The sequence below is a fragment of the Erythranthe guttata genome, chromosome 3 (genome assembly GCF_056151865.1).
Source record: "Erythranthe guttata isolate IM_541 chromosome 3, IM_541, whole genome shotgun sequence".
Classification (NCBI taxonomy): Eukaryota; Viridiplantae; Streptophyta; class Magnoliopsida; order Lamiales; family Phrymaceae; genus Erythranthe; species Erythranthe guttata.
The window spans coordinates 13,410,870-13,428,924 of NC_142535.1; the positions used below are offsets into that span (position 1 = coordinate 13,410,870).

The 18,055-nt window shown below is 34.4% G+C and overlaps 2 protein-coding genes across 2 annotated transcripts; both read left to right on the plus strand.

The window, feature by feature from the left end:
• The first annotated feature begins 13,955 nt into the window (after window positions 1-13,955).
• Window positions 13,956-15,028, plus strand: LOC105971236 (uncharacterized). Its single transcript, XM_088815259.1, has 3 exons — window positions 13,956-13,997; window positions 14,292-14,400; window positions 14,565-15,028. The coding sequence occupies exons 1-3, from the start codon at window positions 13,956-13,958 to the stop codon at window positions 15,026-15,028; spliced, it is 615 nt and encodes a 204-aa protein (XP_088671385.1).
• Window positions 15,029-15,252: 224 nt separating this feature from the next.
• LOC148771851 (uncharacterized) lies at window positions 15,253-16,911 on the plus strand. The gene is made up of 2 exons (XM_088815260.1): window positions 15,253-15,515; window positions 15,783-16,911. Exons 1-2 carry the CDS (start codon window positions 15,253-15,255, stop codon window positions 16,909-16,911), a joined length of 1,392 nt encoding a protein of 463 aa, XP_088671386.1.
• The last annotated feature ends 1,144 nt before the right edge of the window (window positions 16,912-18,055 follow it).

The window sequence follows — 18,055 nt, forward strand, 5'->3', positions numbered from 1 at the left end:
CTAATCTTATAAGATGTTAAAATGAGATTATAAGATGTTTTAGAGCTTATAAGCTCTTCTAAGGTGTTTGGTAATTTCAAAAAAAAAATCTTAATTTTTTTTTAAAATAAGCTATTAGAGGTCAAATAAGATATTTTTAGAAAGTACATTTACCCCACCTTTTTATTTAAGATAGTAAAAATAAGAAATAAACTCATTATACAAATAGTCTAAAAGTAAATCCTAAAAAAATAAGATGTAACAGCTAATCAATACTTAAAATATCTTATCGGACGTGAGAGCTTATCAGTTATTTAAAATAAGATTAACCAAACACTTAATCAATAGAGTTTAATAAATGAGAAACCCTTTTTACCCGTGTCAAGAGGTTTATAAATCGAGTAATATGCACTACTAAAAGGGATTTCAAGGAAGATGGTCAATAGGGTAAGAATTAGAACAGATACTCATAATATTTCAGTGAAACTTTGCAATTACACAAATTCAAACATGTATTTAATTTTGAGGAAAATATTCCCCAAATTATTTATCTAAACTAGGGGTGAAAGTTGGAACATGATTTTCAATTTCCACCAGTTTCGATCTGAAAAGTTCCGATTTTGGAACAAACATTTTTCATTCCAATCTTCGAAAATTCGATTTCTGAGATTTTTCGAATATTTTGGGTTGAAATTGAAATTATTTAACAATATTTGGAATTTTCAGTTTGATCAAATTTTTCAAATTAATTCCAAAAATTCCACCTTTTTTTCCGAAAAAATATAACAATAATATATATATATATATATATATATATATATATATATATATATATATATATATATATATATATATATATATATATATATATATATATATATGATCTTATTTATTTTAACTAGTCTAAAATAAATTAAAGTATTTACCATTTCATTTAACTAAAACACCTAGTTTCTTCCCTAGGTTTGACTTTTATTATCTTGAAGGTTTACAATTTTGTGGTATTTTAAAATAGGTGCCAACAAACAAAAGAAAATAAGTGTCTGCAATTGGAATCATTATAGTTATTTTTAAACTAACATAATCTATCGTATGAGTAGTTTTAGTTTTATAATTTTATGAAAGTAAGTATTCTTATATTCGAAAAACTGTTAAAAATTCATGTGATTTCCGAAATTTTCATAGCTTTTGAAATTAGAATGAACTTCTAGATTCCAAAATTATTGGATTTGGAATTGGAATTAGTTTTGTGCTTCCAGTAAAATTCAAAAATTTCCGAAAAATATTAATTCCGATCCGTTCCATCCGATTTTCACCTCTTATCTGAATCCTTACAATCCGTGTGTATATACTAAATGAAGACATTGTATATATATATATATATATATATATATATCATAGTTGGCCACGTTGAAGAAATGAAGATGGGGTGAAATGGGATTCTCTTGTCTGCATCTCGACCATACGTTACTGAATCAAGGAATGGCCAACTGCACTTATGAGTTATGTCCGGGTCAATTATTTTGTGACTCGCCCACTCTGCCTTAACTTTTCCTCCATAAACTTTACTCTACGTACCCATTTTATTTTATTTTTTTATTGTAATAATTATTTATAGAGCAAGAATATTTAATTTCATCGAGTTTCGGCATGTTATTATTTTAATTTTTACAACGCAAAGATTAAGTCAAGAAAATGATACAATAATGTTGCGTCAGATTTTGGATGATCGATGTAATAAAGATTAGGCCTCATGTGTCGGTTTTGCCTACCTAAGATTCTTGGAATTTTAACATAAATTAATTTAAATTTATAATAGGATAATTGTGTTTCTATTTTTTTGATTTAATAATGGTTTTTTTTTTTTTTTTTTTGAAAACAAATAATGGTGTTCTATTGTCTAAAGTCTAAACCATTATGAAAATAATATTAAAAAAGACCTCGAGTGGTTCCTTAATTAGATTGAAGTAGTGGGTGGATAGAATAGTTATTAAAAGATCCATACGAAGAAATCTGCAGCTATATGGATGCATTAGTAAACTTACACTCTCGTATAGTAACTTGTAAGCCATATCAGCGACACAAATCTCTCTAAATTAACTACGTGTGACAAGTTCGACCTAGCGATCGTTGACTAGGAAATTTAAACTTCGGTCAATTAACATAAATTCACTTGCTCCAATCACTAAATCATCTCTTGTGAGACAATAATGATATAATGTTGATGTGAATTGTAGAAACTACTACTGAACAAGGGAGGCATCGTGAGAATTAAATTAGAAATATAATAATAATAATAATAATAATAATAATAATAATAATAATAATAATAATAATAATAATAATAATAATAATAATAATAATTTGATGATGAGATGTTCATTTTCAAAACATGACATCATTTTTCTTTAATATTTTACGTGACTAAATTTAGGAACAAATGGTCGTCCCCGTAATTTATCGGTCGAGTCATTAATTATATTTTTAAAACGAAAAAAAAAATTTAATTATATTTTTCTTAGAAAATATTAGTAAGAAAAATATAATTACATTTCGTTATTGAATATTACTTATCAGATAAGTATGTGCGTGGCTTCTTTATCTTCACTTTTCCTCTTAATGTCAAAACTTGCGATTAGTTTGGCCAAATTTATGGATCTAATCTAACTAACACGTATTGAGAAACGATTGGTTTCTTAATTGCTTGAACAATATATATAGTTAAATTACGAATTCTACAACAATTATAAATTGTGAAAATTACACGGTACATAATTGTTAATTGGAAAAAATCACGTGGCATATTCTTGTCCCATTTCTTTTTTTTTAGTCGACCATTGTAATATAATGAAGGGTAAATTACACCAACATTTCCGAGGTATGTTTGAAATAAATTTAAGGTCTCTCTAGTATTGATAATTACGATCAAACCTCTGAAACATTGTTAGAAATTCTAACGGGATAATGCGTTGGATACGTTATTCCGATAGAGTTTTAACGGACTATTAATTTTAGGAAGTGGTGGAGACTGCTAAGTGTATATTTTTACACTTAATCATATCTTTTAATTGGAGCTTTTAGTATATTTTATTGATAATTGGTGCTTAAAGTTTTGATTTATTGTGTTACAATCACAAATTGAAGAATTGAATAAGTTATGGGTCAAAACTACAATTTAGAAGAAAATATGGACAAAATTGGAAAAGTCAAACATACGAGAAGGAAAGACTGCGCACTAAAGAAAACTTCCAGAAGTTGCAAGGAAACTTCCGAATTATTTGTTCTACTTATTTTATTAAGTGCATGAAACTTGTCACTTTATGTGCTTTTATGTTATTATTAATCGCATGAATCGGAAGGTCGGATTCAATTATTTTGTGACTCGCCCACCCTGCCTTAACTTTTCCTCCATAAACTTTACTCTAACTATTTTTTTTTTTTATTGTAATAATTATTTATAGAACAAGAATATTTAATTTCATCGAGTTTCGGCATGTTATTATTTTAGTAACTTTTACAACGCAAAGATTAAGTCAAGGAAATGATACAATATTGTTGCGTCAGATTTTGGATGATCGATGTAATAAAGATTAGGCCTCATGTGTCGGTTTTGCCTACCTAAGATTCTTGGAATTTTAACATAAATCAATTTAAACTTATAATAGGATAATTGTGTTTCTATTTTTTTGATTTAATAATAGTGTTTTTTCATTTTTTGAATTTTTTTGTAATTTTATAACAAATAATGGTGTTTCTATTGTCTAAAGTATAAACCATTATGGAAATAATATTAAAAAAGACATCAAGTGGTTCCTTAATTAGATTGAAGTGGTGGTTGGATAGAAGTTATTAAAAGATCTATAGTGGCATAATTTTTTCTTTTATCGTAATGGAGGAATCCACAGTCAATAAATTATATAGGTGCATTGGGTAAAATTTATACTCACGTATTGTAACATGCAAATCATACGAGATATATAAACTACATTAAATTAACCATTTGAGACAAGCTCGACATGATAACCGTTGATAAGGAGATTTGATTTAAACTTTAGTCAATTTACACAAATTTATTTACTCCAGCTGCTAGATGATTCCTTACTGGACGATAATGACACAATGTTGATGTGAATTGTACAAGAGACTACTAGACAAGGGAGGCGTCATGAGTTTAAATAATAATAATAATAATAATAATAATAATAATAATAATAATAATAATAATAATAGCGCGTCCATAAATTTGCTGCGGGTGGGCTTAATTTTTCAGTGGACCTTCTTTTATTGAATAAATTAGGAGGAGAAAAAAATTAGGATTTTTTTTGCATATGTTGAATTTTGAATAAACTAAATAATAATAATTAGGTGGACGAAATAATAATATAGGTACAATATAATTGAAAAATTAGTAATTGAGGGGAGCTTTCAACCCTCATCAAGAGAGTTGGTACCTAACCTTACCAATAGGTAAAAAGTCTAGGGTTCGAGTCCCTCTTCTCCTACTTCCCCTTGTAAAGAACATCATGCATAATGAAAGTGGATAATGCCTTCAAACCTTCACTTAGTACAATATATTTTCCGTACTAAAATCAAAGTGGATTTAGCCTTGAAACAGTGATCATTGGGGCACGTAGAATTATTGCACACATAATGTTCGAGTGTCCTGAATAAGCTTCTTAAAGACGGCAGATTGACGGCCTTGTGCCTTACCCCATTTTCAGTGAGCGCTCTAGAGAATAATATTTAATTCTCACAGGAAGCGACCCCACTTCCACACTCATATAGGTGAAATTTGTCAAGGATGTTTACGTAACTCCAACACCCCACGCATACCGGTTATAAGATTCATTAAGAGATCAAAGTCTCAACCTCACAATTTGTTACGAGCTTTAATAGTGCATACACACCATAGGGATGAATTATAAAAGTGTGCACTTTTATCACTATCAAGTTGCTTTCAGGTCGTTGATCTCCAACTTAGTTCTTGGGATCTCCAGTCCCTAGGTGGTTGTATCATCATCAAAAATTTTACAATATTTTAAGATTTAATCTTATCCCCATCGATGCTATTAAGATTTTTTCTCTAGCTAGAGATTTTGTAAGCGGATCCGCAAGATTATTGCACGATTTTACAAACTCAATAGCCAAAGCACCATTATTCACATATGACCTTACAGTGCTATGTTTTCTTCTAATGGTTCTTGATTTACCAGTGTAGAATTTGTTTTGCACACGGTTAATCACAACTTTGCTATCACAATTTAACAAAACATGAGGAATTGGTTTTTTCCACATTGAAATTTCATATAGTAGATTTCGCAACCCACTTGTCTCTTCACTGGCTGAGGCTAGTGAAATCAACTCAGCCTCCATAGTGGATTTAGCTATAACATGTTGATTTTTAAAGCGCCAACATACAGATTATTCACCTAATGTAAACACATAACCAGTGGTACAAAATGAGTTATCACACTCAGTACTCCAATCAGCATCATTGAAACCCTCAACGGTAGCAGGATGTAATTTATAAAATATTATGTTGTCCATGATTCTCTTAAGATAACCCATGACTCTTCTCAAAGCTTCCAATGTTCATAATTAGGTCTATGTGTGAATTGATTCAAAACACCAACAACATAAGCAATATGAGACTTTGTACAATCAATTGCATATCTGAGGCTACCAATGATACTTGCATATAATTTTTGTCTTCGACATCATTGTCACTTAAAGTAGGACACAATTTAACAACATTATTAAAAGGAATGCACGTAGGATTGCAATCAAAATAATTATATTTTTTTCAAAAATTTCTCAACACAGTGCCATTGATAAAGACATATACATTCATGTACTTTAGTTATGTTCATGCCAAGTATTACATTAGCTTCACCCATATGTTTTATGCCAAAGTTATTTTTAAGTAAAGCTTTAGCAAAATTCACAATTTCCATATGAGAGTCAAAGATAAGCAAATCATGAACATATAAACAATTAAACATATAATAACATGCAATTTTTCTCAAGACATCAAATACAGTTATCATTCTCATTACATTTAAAACCATGAGTAATCATGCAATGATCAAATTTCTCATCCCATTGTTTAGGAGCTTGGTTTAGGCCATAAAATGATTTAATCAATTTGCATACCTTTTTTTTTATCATGACCAAATTGAACAAACCCATTAGGTTGTTCCATATATAATTCTTCTTCTAAATCACCATGTAAAAATGCTGTTTTCACATTCATTTGATGAATAAGAAGATACAATAGCAATCAACTCTCTTATAGATGTAATTCTAGTCACGGGAGAAAAGGTATCAAATAAATCTATCAACTTTTTGTTTCAATACCTTAGCAACTAATTTGGCTTTATTCTTATCAATGGATCCTGTCGGGGTTAAGCTTCGTTTTAAGAATCCATTTACAACCTATCGCATTACAATCAGGACGTAATTCATCTTATTTCCAAGTCCTATTAGTAATTGGAGAATTTATTTCATTATTGATGTCTCTCTTCATATATCAGAATCAAGGGATGATAGAGCTTTATTAATGGTCATATGATCATTTTCTATGTTATAAACAAAATAATCAGGACAAAAGTCTCTCTCAATTCTAGATCTCTTACTTTTTCTAGGTCCAATTTCACCACTAGGTTCTTCTGAGTTCTCATTGGTGACACTGATCTTAGATGAACTAGGTTCTTCTATATATCTATCATTACCCCCCTCATTTTTCAATTTATAGGGAACTTATATTCATGAAATATAACATATAAATATTCAATTATTGTCCAAAGAAGAGGGGTTTTTTCGTAAATTAACCATACCTCAAGGGGTGGTAGTAATTTACCTTATTTTGTATTACCACGATACACATTCTTCACCAACCACCAACCAGCTTTGGCTGCGGCAATATAGCCAGCAGCAGATTCATTGAAGTACAGACGAATACCAACCACAACAGCAGCTCCCAAACCAACAACAATTTTCATTGGGCGATAACGGCTGTGAACCATAACGGAAGAAGAAGTCCCAACACCGGAAAAAGTACCAAACCCAGAGGAAGTGCCAAATCCATTTGGAGAAACTGGACCAGTCATAGAAAACCCGTCAGAACGTTGTTCATACACAATTAAGTCAAAGTTCCTGGACAACAACTCTTTAGATGTTGCTCTTTCACTCTCGACCATATCATCACCAATCACGGCCACTACAGACCTTGGCCGGTTATCAACCGACCAAGTCATAGGGACTTCAGACCCCATAAACTCATTCACATTAGTCAAGGAGTTAAGAGTGAGCATGACCTTCACACTATCCACAACAGCCATTGCAAACGATTAAGACAGATAAATCAATTCTCATCGGTCAAATTATTTTCAAATAAAAAAAAAATCATATGCATAAAGCAGATTGCTAAATTAAACAAAACGCCCTTCATTCACTGGTAGAATAAAAATGTCAGATCTGGAATTATAATCCTAAAAGAACCATATTTCTGGAATAATAAAATTAAATAAAAACACGTCATCGGAAGAAAGGAAAATGTCGGGAAAATCATTCCAAACAATTGATCTGACAATTAACCCTAAAATCATAACAAAAAACTTAAACGATATTCAAGGAATACTGATATCAATTGTTCACAAATAAGCCAAATGATCAATGCACGGATTGATTAGGCAAAACATTAACTCAACACCATCAACAGCGATACAAAACTTAATTTGTTGCCTAAAATTATTCTTCAAAATAATAAAAAAAATCAACACATACATCTCAGTCAAAAACTGAATAGACAGAAGCCTTCCATTCATGATATTTTTTTAGGGTAAATTACAACCACGCCCTAAGATATGGTCAAATTACGAAAATCCCCTTCTTGTTTGGGGAATTACAACCACGCCCTTCAACTATAAAATTTAGTATAATCTTCTAGATTATATGAAATATTATCACTTTTCTACCCGTTTTATCCCATTTGAACTCCACATTTTGAAGCAAGATGATCATAATATGTGTTTTTTGGCATATATCAGATTTTGATGCATCAAAAACAGTATTTTTACACAAAATGAGTACAAACTACACCACATTCCACGAAATCTAGATGATTATGTTGAATTTGACACAATAAGGGTGGAGGTGTAAGAAAAAACCATAGTTGAGGGTAGACACGGCCATGGGTCGGTTTTTCGGCCCGAAACCGGCCCGTTGACCGGTGAACCGGTCCCGGAACCGTGAACCTGCCCGTGTCCCTCGGGCCGGGGCCGGTTCTTGAAATAGGTGAAAAAAAAGGCTGAAAAGGCTTAAAAAACGTGCACCGGACTGGTGAACCGGCCCAATGAACCGGCCGTTATTTACTCTTTTTTGAATTCTTTTCCCCCCATTTTTTTCCGATAAATATCCTCAACGGCGGCGACCGACGGTCTCCGGTGGTGGCGGGTCAAAATTAGGGTCAAAATTGAAATTATGGTTAAAATTGGTTAATTGATGAAATTGGGCTAAATTGGGGTGTAAATCATGAAATTGCAGTTGAATTGGGTTTCAATGAATTGGGGGTAGTTTTGGTATATATAAAAGGACTTTCCTTATTTGCAAATAAGTTTAAATAGACTGGATTTATTTGAAAAACAAAAGAGTTGGATGTCCCTCTTTTAATTAAGTGCCCTTATCATGGTCATATTTACCATTTGCTCTAATAATACTAAATATCTTAACACACTATGATTATTATAAATGCATAAATAAATAAGCGGAAAGACATTTCAAACTAATAATAAAAAAAAAATCACAAAAGTAACAAAATCTCTTTATTCACAAACATAAAGCAACAATTACAATTTTCAAACTGTCAAATCTACATTATTACATTCACCAATTATAAGTGCTAATCACCCACTAAGCCAACATCAAAATTATTCTCCAAACTAAAAAAGAGCAATACGAACATCAAAATTATTATCCAAACTAAAAAAATCAACAGATACATGTCAGTCGAAAAAAAATCGCAGAGGCCTTTCATTCCTGATATTTCTTATTACCACAATACGCATTCTTGATCAGCCACCAACCTGCTTTGCCTGCGGCAATTTAGCCAGCCACAGAATCATTGTAGTACAGGTCATAACCAACCAAACCAACAAAACTCAAACCAACAACAACTTTCATTGGGCTAGAACGGCCCCAAACCACAACAGAAGACGTATTCCCAACACCGGAAGTAGTTCCGAAACCAGAAGTTCCAAAACCAGAAGTTTCAAAATCAGAGGGATAAATTGGATCAGTCATAGAAAATTCATCAGAACGTTTATCGTACACAATCAAATCAAAATTTCTGGACAACAACTCCTTAGATGTCACTCGTTCACTCTCTATCATCTCATCACCAATAACCGCCATCACAGACCTTGGCCGGTTACCAATCGGTCAAGGAGAAGGGAAATCAGAGTCCATGAACTCTTTGACATCAACCAAAGAGTTCAGCGTGAGCATAAGCTTCACACCACCAACAGCAGTAGCCATTGCAATCGACCAAAAAAAAAAAACCAATTTGTCATCAGCCAAACCATTCTCAAATTAAAATTATTACTCGAATAACAAAATTAAATAAAAACACATCGTTGGAAGAAAGGAAAATACCGGTAAAATCAATCAAAGAAACAGAGAAAGAAATCCAGGACTCAATCGAAATGTAAACAGAGAGAGAGCAGCTGAAGAATAGAGTGGTAAGATAGAGTGAGTATGATCTACACACATTTAACAGCACCAATTATAAACGTCTAAGAGAAATAAAACAATTTCCCATCGGTCTGATCATTCTCAAGTTTAAAAAAAAAATTCATGTACGGAAAGGCTAATTACTAGATTAAATGAAAAAAACCTCATTCAATGGTAGAAACACAATACCAACTCTGGAACTATTATCCTAAAAAAACTCAATATTTCTGGAATAACTAAATTAGGGTAAAACAGATCATCGGAAGAAAAGAAATGAGCGGAAAAATTAATCCAGAGGATTGATCCGATAACTATTCCTAAAATCCACCAGTGAACTAAGTTTAAACAATTCAATAACATTTAAACCAATATTAAAGGAATACAGAAATCAACTGTTGAAGAAAAACAAAGAGAGAGGGAGAGAGCAGCTGAAGAATAGAGTGGTGAGACAGAGTGAGTACGATCTACACACCTTCAACAACAGCAATTACAAACGACTAAGAGAAAATTTCTCATCAGTCGAATCATTCTCAAATTAAAAAACAAAAATCATATAAAAACCTAATTACTAAATTAAACGAAACATGTTATTCACGGGAAGAATAAAACTACCAGATCTGGAATTATTATCATACAACAACTCAAGTCGTCGGGAATAAAGGAAAATGTCGGGAAAATCAATATAAATATTGATCCGACAATGAACCCTAAAATCCATCAGTGAACTAAAAATAAAAAATATTAACAATAAACTTCAAAACGATATTCAAGGAATACATATCTTTGGTGTTGAGATATAAGCCAAATGTTCAATGCAAACGATTGATTAGACAAATATAACTCAACACCGTTATCATCGACCCAAATCTTGAATCGTAACCTAACTCATCCGTTATTTCAAATCAAGGTTTCGATCGGGACGAATCAGAGTAGGAGAGAAAGATAGAGAGAGCGGACAGACAAAATAGAGACAGAGTAGAGAGAGTAGAGAGAGAGCACCTGAAGATGATAATAGGGAAAACAGAAAACGGAAGAGAGAAAAGAGGGGTAAACCCCTGTATTTGAAAATGGTGAAATGAAATTGATAACTCAACACCGTTATCATCGACCCAAATCTTGAATCGTAACCTAACTCATCCGTTATTTCAAATCAAGGTTTCGATCGGGACGAATCAGAGTAGGAGAGAAAGATAGAGAGAGCGGACAGACAAAATAGAGACAGAGTAGAGAGAGTAGAGAGAGAGCACCTGAAGATGATAATAGGGAAAACAGAAAACGGAAGAGAGAAAAGAGGGGTAAACCCCTGTATTTGAAAATGGTGAAATGAAATTGATATGGCATTTTCATAGATTAAATGATTATATAAGAGTGGGAGAAAGTGATTTCTACAATATGAATTGGTGAACCGTGAACCGCCGGGCCGGCCCGGTGGTTCACGGATTTAAAAAAAAAAAAAATCAAAAAAATTCAAAAAAAAGCAAAAAACGGCCGGTGAACCGGTCCAGTGAACCGGCCGTTATTTGCTATTTTTTGAATTTTTTCCCTCCCATTTTTTCTTATAAATACCCTCACACCCCATTTTTTTCCTATAAAATTAAGTTAAAATCATTTTATTTATTTCCTTTTGTTTTTTTTTTCCTATTTAAAAGTAATTATTCTAATTTATTTATCCATTAAGTATTTTTAAAAAATATATATATATAAATAGAAATTTCCATGCCGACCCGGAACCGGCCCGAATAGGCCCGGAACCAGATTGAACCGGCGGGCCGACCCGGCCCGCCGAACCGTGCATATTACGGGCCGGTTTCGGTTCCGGAAAAAGTGAACTGTGAAGGTATGAACCGGCCCGAACCGACCTATAGCCGTGTCTAATCAAAAGCGTTTTGAAAAAAATAAAATAAACGTAGAAGTAGTTTGCAAAACTAAGAAACCAAAAGCATTCTTAAATGAAATAAATTAAACAAAGAAGCGGGTTTCAAAAATAAGAACCAAAAGCGTAGTTTTAGAGGAAATATGATAAACGGAAAAGCGGTTTTTTTTCAAAAATAAGAGCCCATACACATATTTATAAGAATAAAAATTAACGAATACCGGAATTTAAAAAAATAAGAAACAAAACGTGAGTTTGAAAGAAATAAAATCAACAGAAAAGCGGGTTTCAAAAATAAGAAACCAAAATCGTTGCGTAAAGAAATAAAATAAACGGAGAGTAAGTTTTCAAAAATAGGAAGCAGAAAATGTGGTTTGACGGAAAAGCGGGTTTCGAAAAACAAGAAACCAAAAGCATTTTTTGAAATATGGACTTACTTTCTGGGTTCAGAAAATTGTTGTTTGCAACTCATTCAATTTTTTTTATCTCTCTAGACAAAATCACTCTCCTCACTAATTTGGCCTAAAATCATCTTTGTTGAAGTGATATACGAACACAAATGAGCTCATCGGATGAAGATTGGGATACACATCACAACAAGGTAAAAATTTTGTTATTTAGTTTGAAAAATCTGGACTAAAAAGCCAATCGCCCAACTAGGGCGCGCGATTAGTAATACACGCCCAAGTCGGGCGTGCAAACCTGTGTTCCACGCCCAAACCGGGCGTGTGAAACACCGGTGCATGCCCAAACCGGGCGTGTGAACCGATGTTCCACGCCCAAACCGGGCGTGTGACATTGCTTCGGGCGCCCGGTTTGGGTGTGCAGGCCCCCTGCCGGTTTGGGCGTGGGGGCCCAAACGAAACACGTTATTCACGGGAAGAATAAAACTACCAGATCTGGAATTATTATCATACAACAGCGTCATCGGAACTAAGTAAAATGCCGGGAAAATCAATACAAATATTGATCCGACAAGTTAACCCTAAATTCCATCGGCGGACTAAAAATAAAAAAAAGTATAAACAATAAACTTCAAAACATGTTTGATGAATACAGATCTTCAGTGTTGAGATATAAGTCAAATGTTCAATGCAAACGATTGATTAGACAAATATAACTCAACACCGTTATCATCGACCCAAATCTTGAATCGTAACCTAACTCATCCGTTATTTCAAATCAAGGATTCGATCAAGACGAATTAGAGAAGAAGAGAAAAATAGAGAGAGCGGAGAGACAAAATAGAGACAGAGTAGAGAGAGAGCACCTGAAGATGATAATAGGGAAAACATAAAACGGAAGAGAGAAAAGAGGGGTAAACCCCTGTATTTGAAAATGGTGAAATGAAAATGATATGGCATTTTCATAGATTAAATGATTATATAAGAGTGGGAGAAAGTGATTTCTACAATATGAATTGGTGAACCGTGAACCGCCGGGCCGGCCCGGTGGTTCACGGATTTAAAAAAAAAGAAGAAATCAAAAAAATTCAAAGAAAAGAAAAAAACGGCCGGTGAACCGGTCCAGTGAACCGACCGTTATTTGCTATAAAATTAAGTTAAAGTCATTTTATTTATTTCCTTTTGTTTTTTTTCCTATTTAAAAGTAATTATTCTAATTTATTTATCCATTAAGTACTTTTAAAATATATATATAAATATAAATTTACAGGCCGACCCGGAACCGGCCCGGAACCAGATTGAACCGGCGGGCCGACCCGGCCCGCCGAACCGTGCATATTATGGGCCGGTTTCGGTTCCGGAAAAAGTGAACTGTGAAGGTATGAACCGGCCCGAACCGATCTATAGCCGTGTCTAATCAAAAGCGTTTTGAAAAAAATAAAATAAGCGTAGAAGTACTTTGCAAAACAAAGAAACCAAAAGCATTCTTAAATGAAATAAATTAAACAGAGAAGCGGTTTTCAAAAATAAGAACCAAAAGCGTAGTTTTAGAAGAAATATGATAAACGGAAAAGCGGTTTTTTTTCAAAAATAAGAGCCCATACGCATATTTATAAGAATAAAAATTAACGAATACCGGATTTTAAAAAAATAAGAAACAGAACGTGGGTTTGAAAGAAATAAAATAAACAGAAAAACGGGTTTCAAAAATAAGAAACTAAAATCGTTGCGTAAAGAAATAAAATAAACGGAGAGTAAGTTTTCAAAAATAGGAAGCAAAAAACGTGGTTTGAAAGACGGAAAAGCGGGTTTTGAAAAACAAGAAACCATTTGAAATAGGGACTTACTTTCTGGGTTCAGAAAATTGCTGTTTGTAACTCATTCAATTTTTTTTTATCTCTCTAGACAAAATCACTCTCCTCACTAATTTGGCCTAAAATCATCTTTGTTGAAGTGATATACGAACACAAATGAGTTCATCGGATGAAGATTGGGATACACATCACAACGAGGTAAAAATTTCGTTATTTAGTTTGAAAAATCTGGACAAAAAAGCCAAACGCCCAACTAGGGCGCGCGATTAGTAATACACGCCCAAGTCGGGCGTGCAAACCTGTGTTCCACGCCCAAACCGGGCGTGTGAAACACCGGTGCACGCCCAAACCGGGCGTGTGAACCGATGTTCCACGCCCAAATCGGGCGTGTGACATTGCTTCGGGCGCCCGGTTTGGGCTTGCAGGCCCCCCCCCCGCCGGTTTTTTTTTTTTTTTTTTCTTTTTTATTAATTCTTTTTACATTTTTTTCAGGAAAACCAACACAATACGGGTGAAGTTGAAGTGGATCATACTGATTATTTTATAATAGATCAATTGTTTGACTCCAAGGACGAGCTGGTAGATTGGGCGAAGTCTGTTGGTAGAAATCTTTTTGTTAAGTTGATTATAAAAAGTGGCCCTAAACCTAATAAAACGTTCCTGATTATTGACCTATTTGGGGCGAAACGAGATACTCCATCAACTAACCCAACTGCGCGCTCGAGAAGATGGACTGGTAGCAAAAAAATTCATTGTGGTTTTAAGGTTGCGGGAGTGAAACGGATGATGATAGATGGGAGCTCAGAATATTATATGGGAAGAATAATCATTATCCGGTATATACATCTGGGCATGGGCTGAGTCCATTGTCTAAACAGGAGTTGGAGATTATTAAAGATTTGTCAAAAAGTCCTGTGCCGCCGAAGAAGATTATGGCTCACTTGAAACAAATGGGTTTGGGTCTCAATGCGTATATGAAACAAATATACAATGCAAAGGATCATTTCAAAAAAGATGCTAGGGGTGACCATACAGTAATGCAACATTTGATTGGGTTGCTCGAGGAGCACAACTATTACAAGTGGATTCGTACTGATGAAACAACACACGAAGTTATTGATTTGATGTGGGCTCACCCTCAGTCTGTCGAATTGCTCAGTAAGTTTCCGTACGTTATACTACTTGACAGTACTTACAAAACCAATCAATACAAAATGCCTTTGTTGTAAATTGTTGGTGTTACTTCTGTGGGTAGTAATTTTACTGTTAGAGTGGTATTTATGCGCTATGAAAATGAAGACCATTATACGTGGGTATTGCAAAAAATTAAAAGACTTTACCCCTAAACACTCTACCTAGTGTAATTGTGACTGATCGAGAGTTAGGACTCTTGAAGGTGTTAGAGAATGTATTTCCGACAGCGGATCATCTTTTATGTCTTTGGCACATTAACATGAATGTGGGTCGTCGTGCTGCACGATGTTTGGGCAATAGTAAGTCGCGAGGGATTGCATTCGTACGTGGCCCGTGGCAAAATGTTGTAACATCCCTATGTGAGGAAGATTTCAATAGGAATTACATGGCTTTGATGGACGAGTATGCAAATTATCCACAGTTGATCGAGTACCTCCATGACACTTGGATCATATACAAAGAGAAATTTGTTCGTGCATGGACGGATCATATTTTTCATTTGGGCAATACAGTGACTAGCAGGTATTTATTTTTTGTTAAATACAAATATTTAACTTAATGCTATTTTGTGTACTGAAACGTAACATATTTTAATCATATTACGGTGGAAAGTAACCATAGAGCATTGAAGAGATGGTTGGATGTGTCCACAGACGGATTTGACACATTTTGGGTACAATATAATTCACAAATAACAGATAAGCTTAATGAGATCCTGAATGAATTTGCGAAGTCAAAGAGGATTCGGGCTAAGACTATTAATGTGCATGTGTTTAAAATTTTGTCCAGTGGAATTGTAACTCATGCCGCTCTGAAGCTTTTGGACGCTGAGCTGGAGACAGATTTAGACAGTTGCACTCATTTTCTGAGGTCAACTCATGACCTCCCATGCAAACATGAAATTGATATTAAGGTGAATTCACGAGGCGATTTATTTTATGCTGAGGATGTTCACTTGTTTTGGAGGACGACAGTTTTGGTGGATGGTAGCCAAGAAAAAAATGTTGGTTCCGTTTCCGATCACAGGACACAGGCTATTTTTCGGCTCGGCGGATTAATTGATAAGCTGCGTCAACGGTCTGAAATTGAGATCATTGATGTGACAGATGTAGTTTTCAAACGAATGCATCCTGGGGAGACAGAATTAAATGAACCACCAGTAGTAGACCACCCGAGAGGCAGACCGCGGAACAACTCCACACGGAGGGATAATTCAGCACATGAGTATCCACTATACCCCACACAGGATGAAGATAATGTAACTGGACGAGGTCGAGGACGAGGACGAGGACGAGGACAAGGCAATAGAGGTCGTGGTGCATCTTCTGAAAGCGGAAACTGTAGCCGTTCGTCGACTGTGAGTGGACCCGAAACGGTACGAATGCCCCGACCTGATTTTTTTCGACATCTTCATTTATGCCTTGTTCCAGAGGTTGTGACATGGACGGACGTTCGAGGGGGTGGTAATTGTGATAGAAGCGTTGAGTGTGCAGTGAAAGATCACGAGGATGATTGGATGGATGTTAGATTGGATATTTATAACTGTATCAAAAGAAATGAGGTCTTGTTCAAGGATTATTTTGGTGGTGGTAATTATGTATATCAGGTGTTGGCGAAAGTCGCCCATTGGGTCAACGCTCAAGCACCAATTGAAAAGTGGATGACTATCACGGACGTGGGCGTGGTCGTAGCAACATGTTACAACGCTTTGGTGTTATCGGCTAGCAGTTCGGGAAATCAAACTTATTTGCCACTCTGGGGTCCCGAAGGTGTTTCACAACTATCTTATCAGATGACTATATTGCATCTTGAGGCAGGAAGTCACTTTGTGTATGTGAAGATGACTGACAATTGTCCACTTCCTCCATTTAACTTGCAGTGGTGGAGGTACAACAATGATAGTGTTGCATATTTTTGACAGAGGCGATGCGAGGTAGACGTCAAGCGTGGGATATTCTAAATAGTGTTTGATTTTGTTTAGTTTTATTGGATTTAATGTGTTTTAGTATTTTGTTATGTCGAACTTAGTACTTTTTTTATGTGTTAAGTGTATTTTTACATTGTTAAGTGTATAATGTTAAGTATATATTTTTGGAAAAAAAAATGATTTATTGTGTTTTAGGTACAAATTGATGAATTGGATAGATAAATGGTCAAAACTACAATTTTGGAAAAAATGGTTTATTCATTATTGTGTTATAGGTACAGATTGACGAATTGGACAAATAAAGGGTCAAAATAGCAATTTTGGAATAGTAGCCCAGACGACCGTCTGAGAAATACACCTAAATCTCGGACGGCCGTCCGGGATTCCTAGGCAGTCTCTGCCTGTGGGACGGCCGTCCGAGATTTATACTAATATGTCGGACGGTCGTCCCACAGGCAGACACTGCCTAGGAATCCCGGATGGCCGTCCGACATTTAGGTGTATTTCTCAGACAGCCGTCTGGACTACTATTCCAAAATTGCTATTTTGACCCTTTATTTGTCCAATTCGTCAATTTGTACCTACAACACAATAAACCATTTTTTTCCAAAATTGTAGTTTTGACCCTTTATCTATCCAATTCATCAATTTGTACCTAAAACACAATAAATCATTTTTTTCAAAAAATATAGTTTTGACCCTTTATCTATCGAATTCATCAATTTGTACCTAAAACACAATGAATCATTTTTTTCCAAAAATATAGTTTTGACCCTTTATTTATCCAACATCATTATCAAATCCGAAAAGAAAACAACAATCCAACATCATTATCAAATCCGAAAAGTGAACAACAATCCAACATCATCAACCGTGATCATCGTCAAATACTAAAACAAAACAACAATCCAACACCATTATCAAATTCGGAAAGAAAACAACAATCCAACATCACCGAAATATGAATTAAAAAAAAACAACAACTAAGTATACCTCGTCCGACGTCTGCCCTGAGAATGTCGCACCGGTGAGTCTCTTGCATCTTGCTCGTCATCAACATCTATATTAGGACGCTGCAACTATAAATACTCAGCGAACAGGGTGCACATATTCTGGATCGTCCTGAAGAAATCAT